The 22,025-nt window shown below is 47.3% G+C and overlaps 2 protein-coding genes across 2 annotated transcripts; one reads left to right on the top strand and one right to left on the bottom strand.

The window, feature by feature from the left end:
* Positions 1–109: 109 nt before the first annotated feature.
* On the top strand, positions 110–9,070 carry PSMC3 (proteasome 26S subunit, ATPase 3). Its single transcript, XM_075754656.1, has 12 exons — positions 110–378; positions 497–577; positions 4,623–4,748; positions 5,490–5,594; positions 5,689–5,751; positions 6,203–6,340; positions 6,467–6,610; positions 6,832–6,980; positions 7,487–7,583; positions 7,730–7,875; positions 8,050–8,131; positions 8,254–9,070. The coding sequence occupies exons 1-12, from the start codon at positions 352–354 to the stop codon at positions 8,362–8,364; spliced, it is 1,269 nt and encodes a 422-aa protein (XP_075610771.1). The 5' UTR covers positions 110–351; the 3' UTR covers positions 8,365–9,070.
* On the bottom strand, positions 8,928–21,524 carry LOC104642951 (transmembrane protein 178B). Its single transcript, XM_075754661.1, has 4 exons — positions 20,966–21,524; positions 13,744–13,857; positions 12,347–12,484; positions 8,928–10,593 (listed from the first exon to the last, which is right to left on the bottom strand). The coding sequence occupies exons 1-4, from the start codon at positions 21,342–21,344 to the stop codon at positions 10,349–10,351; spliced, it is 876 nt and encodes a 291-aa protein (XP_075610776.1). The 5' UTR covers positions 21,345–21,524; the 3' UTR covers positions 8,928–10,348.
* Between the last annotated feature and the right edge of the window lie 501 nt (positions 21,525–22,025).

Raw genomic sequence — 22,025 nt, 5'->3', positions numbered from 1 at the left:
TCCGCGCCGCGGACCCTCACGGGTGGCCCTCTGCCGCCGGGCTCCGCCCCTGCCCCGCACCAAGATGGCGGCGGGGCCATCACTCAGCAGATTTGGCCGGTAGCACGTGACCTGGCAGCGGTGTCTTCCGCACTACCCGCACCGGCAGATTCGGCAGAGCTGTCGGGCTCCTGTTCGGGCGGCGGGGGTGGAGGGGCCGCGGCGGGGCCGCGGCGGGGCGTCGAAGAAGAAGAGGGGGCGCGGGGCCCCCGAGCTGCCTGTCCCGCCGCCTTCCGCCCTGCCTCCGAGGCGAGCGGAATCTGCCGCCCAGAATCCGCAGTGCTGTGCGCTCACTGCCTGGCTCGGTGAAAGATGGCGTCGGTGTGGGATGAGTCCGAGGTGAGGGGCCGGGGGCCGGGTGGCAGCCGCTGGGGTGGGGTGGCGGGGCGCGGGAGCAGCGGGGCTGGGTCGAGGCGCGGGTCAGGCCGAGGGTGATGCAGCCGTTGTGCCCCCGCAGGATGGCGTCGGCGAGGAGGTGCTGAAGATGTCCACGGAGGAGATCGTGCAGCGCACGCGCCTCCTCGACAGCGAGATCAAGGTAGCGGCCGAGGGCCGGCAGCCGCGGGCGGGCCGGGGAGCGGAGCGGAGCCGGGCCGGGCCGGCAGCCTGCGGCGGGGCCGCCCCTTGGCAGCCCTGCGCTGCGGGTGCTCGGGGAGGGGGGGGCGCTTAGCACAGCCATGGGGGCTGTGGGAGGGGGAAGTCTGTTCCACGGCCTGGATCAGGTAGGATCATCGGGTAACTCAGATCGGAAGAGACTTGGGAAGATCTGTAGTCCAGCCTCCAGCTCAAAGCGGGGTCAGCGATAACCCAGGCTGCTCAGGGCTTTATCTGGTTGGATCTCGAAAGCCTCTAAAGATAGAGATTGCACCGCTTCTCCGGGCGTTCTGTGGCACAGCTTGAACCTCTCTTGTTTCAGTCTTTGTCTGTTGTCTCATCCGCCCACAGCTCTGAAGCATCTGGTTCTGTCTTCTTCATGCCTTCCCCAGTAGTACTCTTCTCCAGCTGAACAAGCCCACTTTCCTCAGCTGCTTCTCACAGGGCCAGTGCTCTGGCCCCTGGCCGTCTGGGCGGCCCTGTGCTGAACTCAGTCCAGTTTATCAATGTATTTGCTCTAGGGGGGGCTCAAAACTGGACAGAGTGCTCTAGATAGGATCTAACAAGTGTTGCGTAAAGGGGGCTGAACGCTTTTCTCTATCAACTGGCTACACTCCTGTTAGTACAGCCCAGGATGCTATTTGCCACCCTTGCTGTCAGGGCACTTTGCTTTTCCTGTTCAGTTTATCATCCCTGGGGACGCCCAGGTCCCTTTCTGCAGAGCTGTCCCCAGCCAGTCAGTCCCCAGCCTGTGTCATTGCAAGGTGCTTTTCCTTCCCAGGTGCGGGGCTTTGCATTTGTCTGTGAATTTTGTAAGGTTTCTGTATGCTATTACTCCAGTCTCCCAAGGTCCCTCTGAGTGGCAGTCCCTGCCCTTGAGCACAGAGACTGCGCCCCCCAGTTTGGTGTCATCCGTAAACATGATGAGAGTGCACTCTATCCTCTTGTCTGGGTTATTCATAAAGATGTTAAATAGGACAGACCTGGGTAGACCTGTCCCAAGATAGACCTGTTTCACGTAGAAGAGCATTTATAACTTTGGTATAAGTTTGTCTCTACTGCCTGATGTTAGCAATATTGAGATAAATTATTTCATAAATTCTACAGAGCAACTTCATCCTACTGCTTCAGGTTCCACAAGTAATTCTGACTTACATACTTTCTTACTCTTGAAAGACAGCAAAGATAAATATGTCTTGATTTTAGATTGCAGAGTACAGGAAGGAGCAAAAGCAGCCTTCTGTATTTTATAGTAAGAGCATCGCAATTGAGAAATGTTTATTGGCACCCTCCCTTCATGCAGTTTTCCTTCAGTGTTTTCCAGACTGTGTTTATTAAATTTCTAAATTTTTTGCATTTTTGTGTAACAGATCCTGTACTGGCTCCTGTAATAGTTCTGTCCTGTGAATAAGTATGTGGTACAGCACAGTATTATGCTTAGGCATCAAATGCTTTAAAAAGATGTTTTAAAAAGTTAGTTTTTTTAGAGAAGAGTGGATTTCCCCATTAAACAGAATCATGTAGGCCAGTTCAGGTGTAACCAGTTCTCCTGAGAACATTTGGTGCTGCAGTTGCTTCAATGGGGATCACAAACTGTGTGTTTTCAAACTGTGTGACTAACCAGGAAAGGGAGGAAAACGTATGTGGGCGTCAGCCAGACAGACTGAGAAACATCTGTATTGGGTGCGTTACTCTTGGATATAAATGTACTTACTGTTGGACAGTGAGTACAGAACTTCTTTTCTTACAGGTATTTTCCCTTACAGTTAGTGGAATCTAGTCCAACCCCCCTGCAATGAGCAGGGACATCTTCAACTAGACCAGTTTGCTCAGAGTTCTGTCCAACCTGACCTTGAATGTTTCCAGGGATGGGACATCTACCACCTCTCTGGGCAACCTGTTCCAGTGTTTCATCACCCTCACCATAAAAATTTTTTTCCTTATATCTAGTCTGAATCTACCCTCTTTTAGTTTAAAACCATTACCCCTTGTCCTATCTCAACAAGCCTGTCCGCATTTTTCTTACCAGCCCCCTTCAAGTACTGGAAGGCTGCTATAAGGTCTCCCCGGAGCCTTCTCTTCTCCAGGCTGAACAACCCCAACTCTCTCAGCCTGTCCTCACAGGAGAGGTGCTCCAGCCCTCTGATCATTTCCGTGGGCCTCCTCTGGACGCACTCCAACAGGTCCATGTCTTTCCTGTGCTGAGGACCCCAGAGCTGGACACAGTACTCCAGGTGGGATCTCATGAGAGCAGAGTAGAGGGGCAGAATCACCTCTCTTGACCCACTGGTCACACTTCTTTTGGTGCAGCCCAGGATACGGTTGGCCTTCTGGGCTGTGAGTGCACGTTGCTGGGTCGTGCCCAGCTTTTCATCCACCCCCAAGTCCTTCTCTGCAGGGCTGCTCTCAATCCCTTCATCCTACAACCTGTATTTATACCAGGGGTTGCCCCAACCCAGTTGCAGGACCTTGCACTTGGCCTTGTTGAAACATGGGCCCACTTCTCAAGCTTGTCCAGGTCCCTCTGGATGGCATCCCATCCCTCAGGTGTGTCAACTGCACCACTCAGCTTGGTGTCATCTGCAGACTTGCTGAGGGTGCACTCAATCCCACCATCTATGTCATTGATGAAGATATTAAACAGTACTGGTCCCAGTAGGGGCCCCTGAGGGACACCACTCGTCACTGATCTCTATCCAGACATTGAGCCGTTGACCACAGTGGTAGTAAAAGCCTCAGAAAAGTTCTGTAAGGATGTAGGAATTTGAGCTTTCTGTCATGCTACTAATATATGTTTGGTTTGTTTCCTTTTCTCCTATAGAAAGGTTTTATATCTTATCCAAACCTAGGCCAAGGTTAATTCAAACCATAAATTACTGGTCATAAATTGAAAATATGAGAGGTTCTACAGGGGTATGAAGATGACCTTGTCACTGTGAGGGCAGTCAGAAGAGTGGAACAGGTTGTTCTAGAGAAGTTGTATAGTCTCTGTCCTTGGAATTTTTCAAGATTCAGTTGGGCAAAGCCCTCAGCAACCTATTGAGAGCCCATGGCTGACCCTACCTTGAGCTGGCAGTTGAACTAGAGACCTCCTGAGGTCCTTCTCGACCTGAGTTGTCCTGTGAGTTCCACTGTTTTCCAAAGGACCTGGCTGTCTTTGTGGGGAACAAGTACTGGATATTACTCTGGTGTTGAATGTTTTGTTTTTAAGGAGAATGAAAAGTATTTTTCCCCTGTAGAGGCAGTTAATATGTTCATTTCTCATATGTAGGTCTTGATATATGTGGTCTTGTAGAACAGAACAGCTTTATAAAAATGGGACGTCTCTTTCTCTTTGTTCCAGTGGAAGCACAGGTGGTACATCTCTTTGCAAAGGTGCTGCTCTCCGTAGACACAGCCTCAGTTCTCCCGTTCCCTGTTCATACTTTCAGTTTACTTTGATTCTGTATTGTGATACTTTTCAGTTTGGGGGTTTTCTGGCTGTTTGTTCCTATGCTATTGCATGTCATCACTTCGGTGTTCCAGCACACAATTCTTCTTTAAACCCAGCAAAACAGAACTTTAAAATAAGTGTGTGTGTGTGGATGCATATAGTTATGCACATGTGTGCATATATCTAGTTACCTGTGTATCTGTATATATTAAAAAGTAAAACCCAAACCATAGTTGTTTTATCTAGGTCATATCCTTATCTAAGTCATATTGCAACCGTGTAAGCTGATGCACTGATTAGACTAAGGTTATCCAGTGACACTGGGAAGAAATCACTTAGGGATATTGATTAGCTGGAGACCAGAATGGACTGTGTAGCCCGATTCCTAACCAATTTTGGCTAATTTGCTGGCTTTTCCTCTTTTTATATTCTGTTTCCCTTTATGCCCACTGTTTCCTCAGACTTATGTTTTTATAACTGTTTTACTTTTGGAATAACGTGTGAATTTTATCTTGCCTTAGTATTCCTATCTCTTTCTTTTGCATGCTGATTCCAGATCATGAAGAGTGAAGTACTGAGAGTTACCCATGAGCTTCAGGCCATGAAAGACAAGATCAAAGAGAACAGTGAGAAGATCAAAGTGAACAAAACCCTGCCATACCTTGTCTCTAACGTTATCGAGGTGAGATTGGTGCAATATGAGAACTCTGCACAATATATATTGGGAGTGAGAAGGGCAGGGAAACTCGTCAGTAATTTGAGACATGGCGTATTCTCAAACTACTGATGCTCCTGGAGCCAGGACTTTCAGGTTTTTCTGTTGGTTTTGTTTGTGACCTGGAAGTGCGCATCACTTGCCTGCCTCTTGTCTGGGTCATTCCTTAGGTGTTGGCTGCTGTTCATCCATAGATACCGTAGCCATCAGAGGGTGACACAGCCTTGCTTAGTGCAGACTTGGGCATGTGAAATTTGGTACGTGCTTTCTGAAATTTGTGACGTGGCGAATGAAAAGTGATGGCTGTGTTACTACATCACGTCCTTTTTGTAATTTAGTAATTTTGCTGATAGGCCGAAAAAATGCTGGCAGTTTTCTATTTTTTAAAAAAGGGTGTTGGTTTGTACTACTGTTTTAAAACTCAATGAACTTAATGTGAGCTGCTCTAATGGGAGGAGAAATTGGTGCCATTAGCTACTACTTTGTTCTGAAGTTTATAGTGTCTTTCTATGCGCTGCTGTGTGCTGCTTCATGAGGAGAGGAAGAAATTAATTTTTATAGGAGAGCTTTAATGCTTTCAGGATTCTACTGCTGATGGATGATGGGAAGTTTTATTTCTCCTACTGCATGTAATTTAGCAGCATTAATCCTGGGGTCATCCTGCTGGCCTGGTTACATTGTCATGAAATCTCCCACTCTGTTTTTCAGCTGCTGGATGTTGACCCCAATGATCAGGAGGAGGACGGAGCAAACATTGACCTGGATTCCCAGAGAAAGGGCAAGTGTGCTGTTATCAAGACCTCTACACGCCAGGTAAGACCCATGTGCCCAGCTAGGTGTGAGGAGTGCTGAAAAGGGCCTTCTCCTAGTACAGCTGGTTTTGCTTACTTTGATTTCTTTCCTACAGACATACTTCCTGCCTGTTATTGGGTTGGTTGACGCTGAAAAGTTGAAGCCTGGAGACCTAGTGGTGAGTGGTGCTGTTGTCACTGTTCGATATGATGTTGGCCAGAAAATTGTGTACGTCTTGCCCTTCAGAAAGGAGACAAATCTGTCCAGATTTCTCCAAGACCATTTCTGTACTAAAATTTTAATAAATGAGTTCAGTCATATTTGTAGTATAGAAAAGTAGTTTTGGGGTGTGTTCTTTATGTGTACAATTAAGTGCTGAAAATTTAGATATCACCTAGTAAGCTTTCTAAACCCAATCTTTTATATCGTAAGTAAATCGGACCCTGTTTTTTTAAAATGTGCTAGGTTAGCTGTGGCGTTGTCCACTGTGCCAAGTTGTGGTGATATGATGAGTGCCAATGTCAAAGCTGGTAATTCCTGCATCCTCAAGGTCTAGTGAATCATCTGATTGCATGTTTATTAATTGCTATCTGAAGGGCCTGTTAAAAGCAAAGGACTTGTGTTCACAGGGGGTGAACAAAGACTCTTACCTGATCCTGGAGACTCTACCTACTGAGTATGATTCACGGGTGAAAGCCATGGAGGTGGATGAGAGACCCACAGAGCAGTACAGTGACATCGGGGGGCTGGATAAACAAATCCAAGAGGTAACACTTTATGTTTAGTTTCTGGTGTGACTGAGGACAACAGTCTTTGAACTTCAGCTCAGAGCAGGCAGCCTGGATCTGTGGAGGAGAATGGGTTTATGTATTAATACTTTTCTTTTGCTGTAGCTCGTGGAGGCCATTGTCCTGCCAATGAATCATAAGGAGAAATTTGAAAACTTGGGTATACAGCCGCCCAAAGGAGTCCTGATGTACGGGCCTCCAGGAACAGGGAAGACGCTTTTAGCTCGAGCATGTGCTGCCCAGACCAAGGTAAGAGAAACCTTTGAAAGCATCTGCTGCTGTAGAATAGTACCCGAAAAAGAGTAAGAACACCTCCAAGGGGAGAGGGGTCATACATACAAACTGGTGTTACAAACGCTGGGATTTTCTTGTCTGTTTGCTGGCTTGCTTGTTTTTATTAAGGGCTTTTTGTAGTATTCAGAACTGACCCTATTGAGAAACGAGGCATAGGATTCTCTTTTACTTCCCAGGCTACGTTCCTGAAGCTTGCAGGTCCACAACTTGTGCAGATGTTCATTGGTGATGGAGCTAAGCTGGTACGTGATGCTTTCGCTCTAGCCAAGGAAAAAGCTCCTTCCATCATCTTTATTGACGAACTGGATGCCATTGGCACTAAAAGGTGAGGTGTAGGCCACGTGGTAAACCTCTCGGGAGCCGCCTAGCAGTCCCCTTTGCCTGTGTATGTGAGGGAAGCCTAGCTTAAAGCATGGCCTATTCAGAAACAGAGTGTAAAGCCAATCACAGGTGGATGGCAGTTGCTACAATCTTTGGCCTCATGAGCAAAGTTCATGAGATGTGGGATCTATCTGATGGTCTCCTGCTGTATAAAACTGTTTTCTGATAACTGCATCAGGTACATGGAGATGTTCACCCTCATTTACTACTTGGGCCTGGACAACACTAGCCCCATTTAACTCTAAGGACATAATAAGACTTAGCTGCTGCTGACAGTTGTTCTAGTCACAGTCCTTACCAAGATAGGACTTCCTGTAGTTTCAAGGAGAATTTGCAAGACCTTGGCCAAGGAGCATGAACTGCAGTCATTCCATCTTTTTATGTGAATAAAAGCATAGGGACAGAGTGGTCAGGTTCACGCTGATCGTTTTACCCATGTTTCCTCCTCAGGTTTGACAGTGAGAAGGCTGGTGATCGGGAGGTGCAGAGGACCATGCTGGAGCTGCTTAATCAACTTGATGGTTTCCAGCCCAACACACAAGTCAAGGTTGGGATCTAGCAGAGTGCTACTGAGGTCCAGAGTGCTCTAGCAGGGGATGGAAAACAATGTCCAGGGAAGAAGCTTGGTGGATCCTTGGGGAGGAGAGGCCTGTTGTCCTGGTGCCTCAGACTGATGATCCTACTTCTACTTAGGTGATTGCTGCAACCAACCGGGTTGATATCTTGGACCCAGCTTTGCTCCGCTCTGGACGATTGGATCGCAAGATTGAGTTCCCGATGCCTAATGAGGAGGCCAGAGCCAGAATTATGCAGATCCATTCACGCAAAATGAATGTCAGGTATGGAAGAGGAATGGCCTTCTGGGGCTGTGTTTGTCACTCATGATGGTCAGGGCTGTGGAGTGGTAGGCGCTCTCTTTGTTGAGAGCTCACCATTGGGTTTTAAGGAAGCTCTGTACCTTGCTTTGGTACGTGTTCTCAGACTTTTTTTCCCCCCCCTCCCACTCATATCAGCCCCGATGTGAACTATGAGGAGCTGGCTCGCTGCACAGATGATTTCAATGGAGCCCAGTGCAAGGCTGTGTGCGTTGAAGCGGTAAGTGTTCCTCTACAGCAGCCAGCACTGATGGGAGGGAAATGTGAAAGCTAGCATGGAGTAATTACTTTGAACTGATGTGGTGCGCACACGCCCCCTCTAAATACTGTCTCATTGGGCAGGGGATGATTGCCCTCCGCCGTGGAGCTACAGAGCTCACCCACGAGGACTACATGGAAGGAATCCTGGAGGTTCAAGCAAAGAAAAAAGCCAATCTGCAGTACTATGCCTGATCTCTGCCCAGTCAAGGTTGCGGCCTTGGCAGAGGACAGGACTAGACTGGACTGTACCACTTTCTGTCTGGAAGAAATAAAGCCTTTTTTCCCTCTGAAACCAAATCCGTGATGTGTTGGGGCTGTTGCCTTTGCTCGGTGGTTTGGCATCTGCAAAAGGGAAGGCGACAACCTCCTGTCCTTGGTGCCCATCATGCTGCCTTTGGAGCCTCCTCGTGCTAGAACTGGATTAAATCCTGCTCTGCTATTTCTGGATGAGGACCAACAGGTTATAGTGCAGTAAGTGTGCTTTGAAATTGATGAACTGTAGCTCAGACAGCATCCCCTGTTTTTACCTGTGCAGCCAGTGAACGGACTATACAACTTTGAAGTCTTTGAAAATTTTGAACTAACACTTATTTTGCAAGGGAGAAGTGAACATGATCCACACACAAATGATGTTTTAACTTTGTCATTTAAACTTAACTCTGGAAGCTTTAACACAATCACTGATATGTATGTGAGCTCTCTGGTGAGTCAGTCTGGTAATTAGTCAGAAGGAATTCAAGGTTTCATCCACTGAGCAAGTCTTTCAGTACTTTTAATGCCAGTTGAGAATTACAACTTCCATTTAAAAATTACACTTTTCATAAATACACCGACTTTAGCATTAAGTATCTTACATGCCACTGTATTGTATTTTAAATACAATGTAAACATCTCCAAATGCTGGCCATCTCATCTTTACCTGTGCAGTTTTTGGACACTTGGGAGAGGGCTGGGGATGTGAGGGAAGAAAGAACAGATGACTGAAAGAAAAATGCACCCCAAAGTACTTTGGCTGATGTTCCTGAGTTAGCCCTAGTACTTGCGCTGGTTCTAAGGTCCTTGCTGCTCATTTTGGAGAGGGGGCTTGTTCCAGCGGAGCATGCATGATGTTGACACGCTGTGCTCAGGGGGCATTTGACATTAGAAGGAGGTGAGTGGTGAAGTGAGCAGAAGCCACGCGTTCCTGAGGAAAATACATTGCAGTTCCTTTGGACATTAATATCAGAGGGGGCTATACATCTGCTATTTTAGCAGTACTGCTACTTGAGCTTGGGGAGAATTACTCATCTCCTTTCACAGAACAGGAGTTGCACCCATAAGTTAGTTGGGGGGTGAAAGTTGATCCCTGCAGCTCAAACTATGACATACTGTCAGAAATATACCCTGGCCTCTAGTGGAATAGTTACAAGCTGCATGTTGCATACATCTCCCCATTAAAACAAGGGTATGTTGGTTAGCCAAATGAGTAACCTTACCTGTGTAAGAAGCTGAGGAAAACTTTCCCCTCCCTTCCTGAAGCCACTAAGTATTTTTTAGAGTCTTGCTGCTCAGTTACAGCCGGCTCCTTTTGGAAACAGCTTTAGTAATGAGTAAATAGCTGATACCACAGCATGGAATAGCACAGATTTCTGATTTAAATGAATTAATACTAAGAATGGGCTAATTCTTTGGTCTAAACCTCGGCTTAGATCAAGGTTCTTTTGGGAAATGATGGCCTGAGCCAACACTAGACACGCCTGTTGCAAAAGTGTTCAAGCCAACTTCATGTAGCTCCTTGCCCTAATTTGGGTCTGAGTTACACAGACCTGCAGCAATAGAGTTGGTGCGTAAACATCCCTTACAACTGGACAATAACAGGACCATGGAGGTACAGTTCAAAAAACAGCACAAAAAAAGACACAGCCTTGGACTTAATCCCTTGTAAACAGAAGAAAAACAAATCAAAAGAACTGACCCCCCCCTTAAACCATCAATGAGCAAACTGTCAATAATTCAAACCTGGAGTTGCTTGAAATGTCTGTGTCCGCGATTGGAGGCTGTAGCAGCATCCCACGGGCTGGTATTTCCACAGCTGTGGCACTGCTCTCCACCCGCTGACACGCCACCTCTTCCTGGTGTTAACCCACAGCTCTGCCCAGGCTGCGCTTTCCAGAGTCTCTCCTCGCTCCCTCCAAGGTCACACGGCCCCATTTTCTTGTCTGGGTTTTTGTACGGATGCCCGAGAAGTGTTGAGTGATGGGGCCAATGTGCAGAGGAACCCAGCCAGCAGGGTGAGGCCCAGGCCTCCCCAGGCACAGAACATGGACCAGCCATAGCCATGACTGATGTCCTCTGGCAGCCCATAGACGTAGCGAGGATAGCGGGATAACTCAAAATTGATCCCAGCTACGCATGTGCAGAGTGAGATGATACAGCATGTACCTGCAGGAGAAAAGCAAGAGGGTTCTACACCGCCCTCAGACAGGTTAATTATGGTCTGCTTTTTCCCTATTTATTTTCAAAAAGTCATGAATTTTCAAAATCAAGAATTACCTTTTTTTTTTTTTTTTTATTCCTACTAGTCAGTCTTCTTACAAGGCGGGGGAAAAAAAAGGCAAAATATGTAGGACTACAGGATACTTCACAAATAGCAACTACTTGAGCTAAGGCAATATCGGGTATCTCAAACTCCATCATGTGTAGTTCGTCATGCTTTGATTCTCCTGAGACTTTATTTAATGTCATTGGGCTCCGGATGGTATTTGGGCTGTCTCTCCTATGGAAGGTAAATAGCCGAAGCCCAGGGCTGCAAAGTGCAGCGACTGCTTGATTTCTACTAGGCATGCCCAGACTCCTGCCAGCTGTAGCCTAGCCCCATGGAAAGTGCCCAGGGTTTTGTCATCATCTGCTATGTAGTCACTAAGCACCTGTACAGAAGAGCAAAAAAGCCAAAGAAACTTCTAACGCAAGGCATTCTAGTATGTCTGCTACACACTAGACTCAAGGTGATCATTTTATTCTCTCCAGCTCTGGATCTGTGTCTAAATACTGATGACAGCTCTTACTGCTGACAGCATCATGGTAGTGCAGAAGCACTCAAAGGGGACCCAGCCTGCCTGTTCCACTTTTTTATAATACTTTACTCTCTCATTGCTGTATGATAAAGAAATGAAAATGTTCCCAAAGGAAACTGCAGTTAAGCAGCATATAAGTTGATCAAAGACAGCACAAGCCTAACTTTCAGTCTCTGTAGCATCACATCATGTCAGTAGAATGGTTTTCTGTGCAGCTCCCCAAAAACACTCCTTGAGACAGCTTGCTTATGGCAAGCCCCACCCCCCCAAAGTGGCACCAAACCAGTGTCACACCTACTTGTTTACTTGATATAAATGCTGTATCACCAAGTTCCTTGCTTGCAACCATTATAGATGCTGACACTGGGCCTCCAGGGTAACAGCTCTGGCTTTTAAGTAGAGCCTCATTTTTCATACTTCGAAAGTTGCCTATTTAGTGTTTCAATCTGATGACTCCCCAGCCTTGGAGCATCTCAGTAGCTCACCCTTTTGATGCATTTGTTGCTACTAGGCCCCTTTCAAATAAAGACAAAACACTGCCTATTTCTGAACTGAACAATCAAGGTTCAGAAAACCTTTGGCCATGCAGAGAAGTCTGCTCCCAGCCAGCAGAAACAGATGTAACACCCCGGCAAGCACTGAGCTCATCTCCTTACCATTGGGCCAATGTTCTCCAGGCTTGCCTGGGTTTTAACTTCTTTGGTACCCAAAGATGTGAGCATCTTTGAGCAGCAGAAAGGGGCTCTACATTGGTTGGTTTGTTAAGATTCCCTGGGGAACACTGAGCTGAGCTGTCTGACAGGAGCCGCAGGATCCACACACTTGGAGCAGGCAAGAGGACTGTGCTCATTGTGCACATGGTCCCTGTGGCTACACACCAGCTCTCCAGAGCTGAGGGCTCCTGTACATACAGCAGGATCTGCTCAGAAACATGCAAATACCCGTGCAAGCCCAGGTCCTGCCCAGGGCTGGAAGTGGTAACTCTGCGCTGTGCTGATGGTTTACTGCACTGAAGAACTGCTTCATGTGTTTGCTGTGGGCTGACTTTACGTTTAAGAGCACTTCCCCAGCCAGCAATATGGACTGTGTTGACTTCAGGAGTAGAAGCGAAAGGCTCTCACCTCCCATTAGGAAGAGCAGCCCAGCCACATACTGCATGAGCTCCTGCTGTTTGCAGCAGCCCAGCACACCAATGATCCACCCAAACAGGATGATGGAGACTGCCATGCCAATGAAGCCAGCTGTCATCCTCCGCAGATCTGAGGGAAGAGAAAGGAGAAAAGCAAGGAAGAAGGCATGAAGATGGCCACACCCAGACAGGACAGCCAGAGGAGAGTCCAGACAGATTTAGATTTGCTGGTTCTAAAGTTTATACTTCACCTGTGGACAACTCCTGTAGCTTCTTTCAGGTAAGAAAGATAGCTTGCCCAGTTCACTGAAACTAAGGGAATCCAGCTAACTTGACTCCCTTCTGCTGGGCGCTGTACAACTGGAGAGCATTTCTGTCCTGATCAAGAGGAATACTGACCAAATACTCCCCAGCATGGGACAGAAGGGGTACATCATGAATTGAGCAATGATTTGTAAATGTTACTACTGCAAGGGCTTTTTTTGTGTGTGTGGTGTGGTTCTTTGGGATGGAGTTGGATGAGTGTCTGCTGAAAACAGAAGTAAAATAGAAATAAAAGAAGTGAGAGGGGATGCTGAAGAGAAGTAAAGGACTAGTGTATTGAAGGCAGATAGTGTGAGCTGAAAAAAGGAATAGCGAGAGGACAGAAACAGACAGCAGATCAATATAGTACGATGGGAACAATTCCAGTAGCAAGCTTTAAAAAAAAGCTTGGCCATCAGTGATATGAACAACAATTTGTCATCCATAATACAAGTGCTGTTCTTGTCTCTTCCTAGTTCAGTCTCTAGCTGGATTTCCTCAGCACTGAGGCTCACATGACAGGGGCTGGGCAGAATTATGTGAGGCAATAGAACGAGAAAACAGACATAGAGAGAAGCAGGAGCAGAAAAAAATGATTAAATCATTCTCGGTAACTGACAGGTCAGTCATCTGTGGGGGAAGGACTTGGGCATGAGGCAGCTTGTGGGCCAGGAGCTGGTAACAGGAGGTTGCAGAGACAAACCGAGATGTTCCCTAAAAAAGCTGGTTGCCAAGGAGCAGCACAAGGTCACTATTGTGCACACAGAAAAACACAACAAGATCTATACAGACAATACGGTGATGCAGCACCTTTGCTGTAAGCCAGCTAGGAACTGTCTGTCCCCAGATCCAGAATACGATTACACCTTGCCACACACTACACACATGCCTGTATTCCTGAATTCACCGCTTAAGCCCCTCCAAATCTCATGTCCCCTTACTGTCAGCTGCTTGCCCTTCCTCACCAACAAATATGTATTTATGCTTAGAGCCCAGTGACAGCTAGCTGATTCGGAGCCCTCACTTGGTATTGCATTAATGCATTTAGTAACCAAACACTCTTGTATGCTGCTATGGGTTACTTACGGAGTGCATGCCACTCATCCTGCCGGATGGTGTTTGTGATGTTGATGGGTAAGTTGCGAGGCAGAGAGCTGGAGGTGTAGTGGTACTTCACAGCAGTGCAGCGCTGAATAACTCCTGTAAGACAGACACCACTGTGAAACAGCATGAAACCTGTGCCCTGCGCTTGCTGCTCACACAGGGGAAGCCTTAGTTCAGTAACAGAGCAAATGTAACCAAAAAAGATCTGTTTACTTCAAAGGCTTTGGGGATTAGGAGGAGAGGGAGCCCTGCTACAAAGAACCAACCAGCAAGGAGGGAGCAAGGTGCAGACCAAGGCAGGCTCCAGGAATCATAGAATCATTTTGGTTGGAAAAGACCTTTAAGATCATCAAGTCCAACCGTTAACCTAAAGCTGCCAAGTCCAACCACTAAACCATGTCTCTAAGCACCACATCTACATGTCTTTTAAATACCTCCAGGGATGGTGACTCAACCACTTCCCTGTGCAGCCTGTTCCAATGATTGATAACCCTTATGGTCAGGAATGAACAGCTGAAAGTAAACAGTAACAACAGTCACAAAAAACAGCTCCAGAAGCTTTCTACAGGAACTGGTACAATCTCTTCGGGATGGTTGAGAAGACAAGAACATGGCCCAGCACCAACATGACTGCTTTGTCTCTAAGAAAACAGACCTGAATCACTGAAAATTTTGAATGAATACTGGGCAGTGAACTGCATGGGAGAAAAGTTTTAATTCATTCCAGTACAGTCATTGGCTCTTTGCTTTACTTTTGACGAACAATAGTACTCAGTAGGCTTGTTTCCATTACAGCTTAAAGAAAAGTGTACCCCAGATGCTAATGGGAACCTACATGCACACTCTTCTTGAAAGGGATTTTTAGTTTAGAAAATAACCGATAACAGAGAAGATGATAGCAGAGGGTGGAGAGAGGAAGGTGCCTTGCTCTCCCTGTTATAAGTAAAACCAAGGTCAGGGGGAAGAATAAACATGGATGGTGGGGTGGAAGAGAACAGCCAGAAAGGTAAAACAGCTAAATAGTACGGAAAGTTCCCCTTAAACAATGGTTACAGGGTCATTACTGCCCTTTGAATGCTGGGGCAGAAGAACCATTCAGAAACAATCAGTTGGCCAGTGAGCTAATTAAGCTGGTGAACAATCACTAGCAGGCTGTTGCACACAAGAGGCCCAGCCAATTCCAGCCATCAGACCAGGGAGGGAAGGATTATCTGAATTTTCCCACATTAACAGAACAGTGACATTTATTACTGAGTGGACCAAGCAAACATGTAAAGAACACACCCCAAAAGGGGAAAACTCAGAGCTAGAGCTCCAAAAGCCTCTGAGCAGCAAAGCATTTCAAGTGGGCCCCCATCCTTGCCTTGCTTCCCACCACCCCCTTCCCCTGCTGCGGTTCCCCACCACCTCCCCTGCCACAGCAGTACACCCATACACAGAGTTGCTGCCCTTCACCTTCAGCCGTTTGCGCTCACCCTGCGGAGCAGTGCACCCTCTTTGCAGCTATTTCCAAACAAGTCTGTAGTGCTGCCTGAGCAAATGGATCAGCAAGACAACCCAGTAACAGAGGATGCCAGGTCATTTGCAAAAAGCTCTGTAAACATCTGAATTAAGATCTTAGGCCATATACAGCACATCACAGTTTCTAATTGAATTTCACCTATAACTGTTGACTGAATTCAGTTTCAATATTGACATGATTTACATGTGTTGTTGAGAAATATGTCTATGGTACAAACTAAGGACATCAGAGATTACAAGGCAATGGATTCATTAAAAGTAAGATCTATGCACTTACATATTCTGATTATAAAAGTACTATATATGAAGCAGTATTTTATGTAAGAGCAAGGATTACTACTTTTATAGGTCATTAAAAAAAACCCAAAGACCAGAGATGTACATCCCTTACGATCAAAACTATGGACTCCTCAGCTAAAATGTCACTGAGAAAATCTCTGCTCTGTATTATTACAAGAGTTTACATGTAGACTAAAAGTAAAACCTTTCCACCTTCTTATACAAATCTGGTTATTTAGAAGTTTTTCAAATATCAATTCATTCTGTCTCTGGTATAAAAACTTTACTTCTAATCCTTTCTTCCCAAGAATTCAAAGTGCTAATTTTGTGTACATAACACATAAAATTATACTAAAACAGCAAGTTTGCAAAACAAAGATCTCAGGAGATAATGAATTTTAGGGTTTATGCTCAGAGCTGACCTCTAATCCATGGGCTTGGTGACAGCCTTTGATTACACCATCACAAGCCCTTTTTCCAGTAAGATTCCCATTTCTCCGAGAGCACAGGCTGGACCTGCTCTGGTGTGAGCCACCACAGGCAAAACAAGGGAGGCCTCTCTCTGTAGGTCTGCTAGAAAAGCTGAAAAAGGTAGGCCAGAAAGTCAGGGGATCAGGGAAGCAGTGAGGGTGATCTCTCAGTGGAATACCTACCCACTTTCTCCCAGGAAATTATAACATGCACCCAGGCAATCCTGAGTAGCCAGATTTTGCAGTCACTAGTTCATGCTTCCCAATTTCTGAGTGAATCTCTAAGTCTAATTTGCAGAGATGCTATGCACTCAAATATAGCCAGGTACTCCATGAGGCTGCATTTAGAGTCATATAACACCTTGTTCTCTAAGTACTCAAGAAAAAAGGAGGAAAAAAAAAATCAAAATCAGGTTTGCAGTCTCAAAGTTATCACGAAGTCAAAGGTATTTCAAAGGTATTCCAGTAAGTCCTTTATCCTAAGCCCTTACATACCTTAAATCGCAGTCTATAAAATAGGGGAAAGCATCCCGCCCTCCATTTCAGAAACCTGCTAGCAAAGGGATTTCGCTTTTGTTTATAGTGCACTCAGACTAGCACCATAAGAAAGCCTGCCAAAATCAAAAACTTTGCCTTCAGGCAAGGGCTTGAATAGAACGGAGTCATGTGGTGACCAACAAGTGAGCGTTGTCTTTTTTTGGCACATGATTAAGTTGAGAATACAGGATGGAAGGGGGCAGGTGCTCATGGCATTAGCTTACCATAAAGTACATATACCAGAAAAAGGTTCCACAGACAGCCTGATCCTAACACTTCTGAGTGGCTTAAAAGAACACTATGAAAGTTACACTGTGTGTGCAATTTTCTTGATTAAAAAATAAACATAAGCAGCAATGAACTGCATCTGGCAGTGTCACATTGACAGTTTCATGGTCGAGCTACATGCCTGTGCCCTCCCACAGCCAATATTGTTTCTCACATGTTGTCCTCAACGTGGGGTTTTTTCCCCCTCAGGATTGCAACTGCAGATAGGTTCTCCTCCCATGATCTCTTACAACTCTTGGGACTGTGAGTCTCCCTTGACAAGTCCTTTCTCCTGACTGAACCCAAAGGCTGGGAAAGATCAGAGGACACTGGCTAGAAATAATTTCTGGACCTCCAGATGCCCAGGCAGAGCACAGGCCCCTTGTCCCTGTGCTGCCAGACACCTGGAAACCCAGACCCAGACCTGCTGTGACACATTCAATTTGTAATCCGGGCTCAGCACACCCCGACTTTCAGTTCAGTTTTTGTTTCTCTCTAACTTTGAAACATGCAGGTTTTATTCTCTACACTGCCCATATGCCAGCGTTATGAGGAGGAAATGGAGGGGTTCTCATTTTCAGTTCTGTTACCTTGCCCAGTCCTATCTTAGAGCAGTTTGGCTCTCACACAGCCAGGAGAGACCCTCTCCTCCTCACCATGAGCAAGACCAGGTGGCAGCCATGGGCAGTTAACATTGAGCTACCACGTGAGGTCCGGCCCTCTCCTCCTTCGTGAACAAGTGGCCACTGAAGCTCCCTGGCCTATTCCTACCATTTCTGCCCAGGGTTGTGGAAAGCATCACAGCTATGGGATCACTCTGTCCACATCGTCACCCAAAGGCCACTAGATCTGGTAAATCAATATTCCTTTAAAACACCATGATAACTCCTATAGTCATATTTATTGACAGATCATACTTACCAATGGCCATGACCAAACAGATTGAGTTTATTCAATATGCCACTATAATAGATGCTCTACAGACCTCACAGTCATCCCTGTAACTATTCCAATTTATCATCAGTTGGAAAGGACAGGAAGCACAAACACCAGGACCGAGCAGTTTTCTCTTAAGGCCCTCATTACTGCCATGAACTGTTGTGTTCCTCTGCCTAAGCATCCAGTGGTTCTTCTCACTTTCACAGCTACATCATGGTAGTAGAAGTCATTTCTGCCCAGTATATGTGAGAAGTACCAGCCCCATCCCAGAGTCTTTTCAGAGCAAGTTGAAAAGCAATGAAATCTCCTGCTTATAAACAGTGATAAACCTTTTATTTTTTAATTCCTTCAATCTCCTGGTGTTAAAATGCATGTTGTTCAAATTAACCCACCAAGTTATTCAAAGCAGCCTATTAGAATGGATTTTTCTTAATTAATCATTTTTTACTGTCATGACTCTGTAAGCAACACTTTTTTCATATTAATAGAGAAGACCACTAACCAGCATATAATAAATCCCTGCAAGACCTCATTACTTAAGAATTCTCCACGCAAAAGGTTTTTGTTGCAGAATCAGATACGCACTGTGTAATCCACATAGGACAGGCTCTACAAGGTGATGTATAGTGCTCAAGTTCTTACTCTCACAGTCCCTCACAAATCCTTTTAGTTTCCCCACCAAGTGTTTCAGTTCTTTGGCTGCTGTCTTTTACTCATTACTAATCTCCATTTGCCCCATTTGGTTTGTACATTATTTCTTCTTTTGCCTTCTTAATTGCATTTTTAAAATGAAACTATCTATTTTTTCACAGTTCCAAAATAATGATTTTGCATTTTAAGCAAAATCCCACACATCATTCCTCTCTTACATTTAAAATTTCCCACCTCTCAGTTTTGTGCTACATTTCTGACTCCTGCTTTTTCCTTTAAAATATATCAAGTTAATATATTTTACATTTTTAAATATATATATATTTGAGATATATAAATGTATGCATCATCAGCTAAAATGCCCAAGTATGAAAGTTTCCACTTAGTATTTACAGCAGTAAACACAAGGACTAGAAATCCATGGAATTATCTAAACAGATAAGGGTACTTAGGGACTTAGTCATTTATTCAGAATTCAAGAGAAATGCAGAAAGGAAAGAAAACATATTCCAGAGGTACTAGAAAAACAGAGTATAAAGCCAAACCAAAAATTCCACAGGACTGGCCCTCAAAATAAATTTACTTCTCTGTCACTAAAAGGCTATAAAAACCTGGAGTTTAAGGAATGTAAGAAGGCATCACACATCACCAAAGAGCTAGCTGAAAACTTACTGCAAATCAAGGAGAAAGTAGGACTTTCAGATGTGCACAGCAGTCATCTTCAGCTCAACTCACACTAGGAAAAAAAGTCCATTTCTTCTTTTTGGAAGCCCCAGATCTAGTATCATGCTCAAGAGAACAACTCGGCCACAGCCACACCTGACTGTTGGCCGGAAAAGGCTGCTTAATCACAGTTGTCAGAGAAAAGAAAGACACAGCATGAACAAGAAAAGGCTGCTAGTAAAGCAGGTCAGGGGAAAGAATAAGAAGAGAGTCATATCTATTTAAAGATCTGGCTTTACAAGAACTATTATTAATAATTTTCCCCATAAGATAACGCATAAATCTTTGCAGTTGCAACTGCAGATCTAACAGGCAAAGAACATGAGGGAAGCAAGGCTTGTAGGGAAAGGCAAGGTCTTTTATTAGAACAGCTGAAGAAAAAAAGAAAGTAGAAGGAAAACCTTTTGGATTCAGAGTCCCTCCGGTTTTACACATCAGACCCTGAGGAAGATCATTCACCACCCTGTAATGCCCTCGTGCATGCAGAATGCAGACTCTAGCCTCTCTGTCTGACCACTGGAGTGTTGGGAAAATGCCTCACAAACAGAAGTATCGAGGACCAAACTAGTATTCTTCCCATCCCTTCCCCCAACCTTTGCTAATCTTAATGGGAGCGGAAAGCATTTGGCTTGATGTGAAGCAAAAAAATAGATAAATATTTTACATGACAGGCACAATTAATAGAAAGAAATTAATGAGCTACCTTTTAGTGAAATGAGATCAATATGGAAATAAAAATGAAAATTCATAAAATGAATCCTAGGAGATTGAATAGAGAAAGAAGCTAATCACACAGCACTAGTTTCTAAAAGTAAGAATCACTGCTGTGCATTGCAAAGAACAGACAAAGACGAGCTGAGCTTCGCAGTGCCAGTCTATCCATCCTCCGCTGTGCAGGACTGGCGTCACAGTTGGAAGCCACACTGAAGAACTGCTCCCACTTTCTTAAGATAGCCTTTCCATTTTGTGCCTCAATGGAAGCACTTCTCCCAACTCCTACTTTCCCTGTGCTAATAGGTACCTGCTGGAACAATAAGTGCTGTTATTTATCATTAACCATACACAGCATTTCTTATCCTAAGCTTGTTTTATATGTCATTTATTTTGACTTAATGGGTCAGACCACTACATTATTTGTACTATCCAGTCCAGGAATTTTATTCATACTTTGTGAACTGCTTGGCTTTGGATCGTGTGCCACAATAGTAGAAGATCCACAGCTTTCTTTCCTGTGACCCTTGGAGCCCTGAGTGACATCTGCCACCATGAAGGCCTGGCAATCCACTGCAGCAATGAGAACTTACCCATGCTAGAACAGGAACAACAGGTCCCTTTCCTCTTGCTGCAAACATCACAGAGCCATAAGCAATACTGTACATTTCTCAGCACTCAATAACAAGAATGCATCAGAATTAGGAGAATGCCCACCCGAGACCCTGCTCAAGTGTCAAGCCCTGCACTGAGCCACAGAAGGGGCTCTCCGAGGACACGGTCCCACCCAGCAATGCAGCATTTTAAGCAGACAGGGAGGTGTACAAGACCCCGGGATCGGGTCAGGGATACGCTCGCCGCTTCTCGCATGCCAGGAACACCTGGAGCCACGGGGGCCGTGCGAGGCTGCATGCGCGCCCTCCCGCCGGCCTGTTGTCGCCGCAGCAGCCGCGGCCCCGCCCGCAGACCTGGGGCCCCGGCCAGGCCGCGCCGGCAGCCGCGCTCAGCACCACGGACAGCGGCGGGGGTCCCTCTGCCTCCCCGCCGGCCCGGGGCCGGGGCCGGGGCCGCTGCCCGGGCCGCCCCCACCCCCTTTGTCGCCGCACCTTTCCGGATGAGCTCCTCGCTGTCCGGCTCGTAGCCCGCGCGGTGGCAGCGCCTCCAGAGCCCCGAGACGGTGGAGTTGAAGCGGCGGCCGCAGTGCGAGTCCAGAGCGGCGGCGGCGGCGGCCGGGGCGGGGGCCGGGGGCCGCCCGGGCAACAGGGCCCTCGGGGGCCGGGCGCGGAGCGGCAGGTGCGAGCTGGGCGCCGACATGGAGCCGGGCGGGTCGCTGCGCTTGTGGCCGAAACCGCGGCAGCGCTCACGGTGTCGCCGCGCGTCCGTCTCGTACCACGAGTCGGTGCCGATGGCCACGGCCAGGAGGGCGAGGGCGGCGGCGGCCAGGAGCAGCCCGGAGCCGCTCAGCGCCTGAGCCGCGGCCGCCATCTTACCGCGCCGGGGGCGGCAGGGGCGGGCGCTTCCCCTGCAGCCCGGCTGGGGGCCTCCGCCCGCCGCGCCGCCCCCGGAAGGGAAACGGGGCCAGCGCCCCCCGCTCCCCGACACCGGGCCGCGGCAGCGCCGCTCGAGCCCCTGTCCGACCTTGGTCCTCACCCGTGCAGCCCCCCCGGGCACTCCAGGCCCGGCCTCAAGGGGGTCCCGGGGCCGGTCGCCACTCCGAGGGACGCCGCCCCCCGCCAGAGCGTCCGGCGAGTGGGCCCAGCCCCGGCTCGTGCTCCGCGGCACGAGGCCCCTCATGGCCCGCGCGTGGGGCAACGGCCGCGCTAACGGCCAACGATGGCCCGGCCGCGCGCAGCGGAGCGGCCCCGGGGACAGTCCGCCTCTCGCCCCGGGAGGTGCGGGGCGCCCCGGGTCGGCCGTCGGGCAGGCGGCTACCAGGGGATGACCCGGGGAGGGGGAAGGGGGAAGAGGGGCCCTCGACCGTCTGCGCGACCTCCTCTGGCGTTGTACTCGCCCTTCCAGCGCCGGAGCTGCCCGCCGGGGGTAGCCTGCCCGGAGGGCAGAGATAGGCCCGCTAGTACTGAGATGCCAGAGGCTCAAGCCGTTTTTACAACGTCGATGAAATACAAATAGCAGCAGCATTTGTTGGCATTTTGATTACAACTTCTC

The sequence above is a fragment of the Balearica regulorum genome, chromosome 5 (genome assembly GCF_011004875.1).
Source record: "Balearica regulorum gibbericeps isolate bBalReg1 chromosome 5, bBalReg1.pri, whole genome shotgun sequence".
NCBI lineage: Eukaryota > Metazoa > Chordata > Aves > Gruiformes > Gruidae > Balearica > Balearica regulorum.
Note: the sequence above shows the minus strand (reverse complement) of the source record. Positions and strands in the feature narration are given on the sequence as shown.

Coding starts and splice junctions, on each gene's coding strand:
- PSMC3 (XM_075754656.1), top strand. CDS start 352: ATGGCGTCGGTGTGGGATGAGTCCGAG. Junction 379..496: donor CGGTGTGGGATGAGTCCGAG/GTGAGGGGCCGG, acceptor GTGCCCCCGCAG/GATGGCGTCGGCGAGGAGGT. Junction 4,749..5,489: donor TTGTCTCTAACGTTATCGAG/GTGAGATTGGTG, acceptor TCTGTTTTTCAG/CTGCTGGATGTTGACCCCAA.
- LOC104642951 (XM_075754661.1), bottom strand. CDS start 21,344: ATGGCGGCCGCGGCTCAGGCGCTGAGCGGCTCCGGGCTGCTCCTGGCC. Junction 12,485..13,743: donor GGATGAGTGGCATGCACTCC/GTAAGTAACCCA, acceptor CTCTTCCCTCAG/ATCTGCGGAGGATGACAGCT. Junction 10,594..12,346: donor GCTGCTCTTCCTAATGGGAG/GTGAGAGCCTTT, acceptor TTTCTCCTGCAG/GTACATGCTGTATCATCTCA.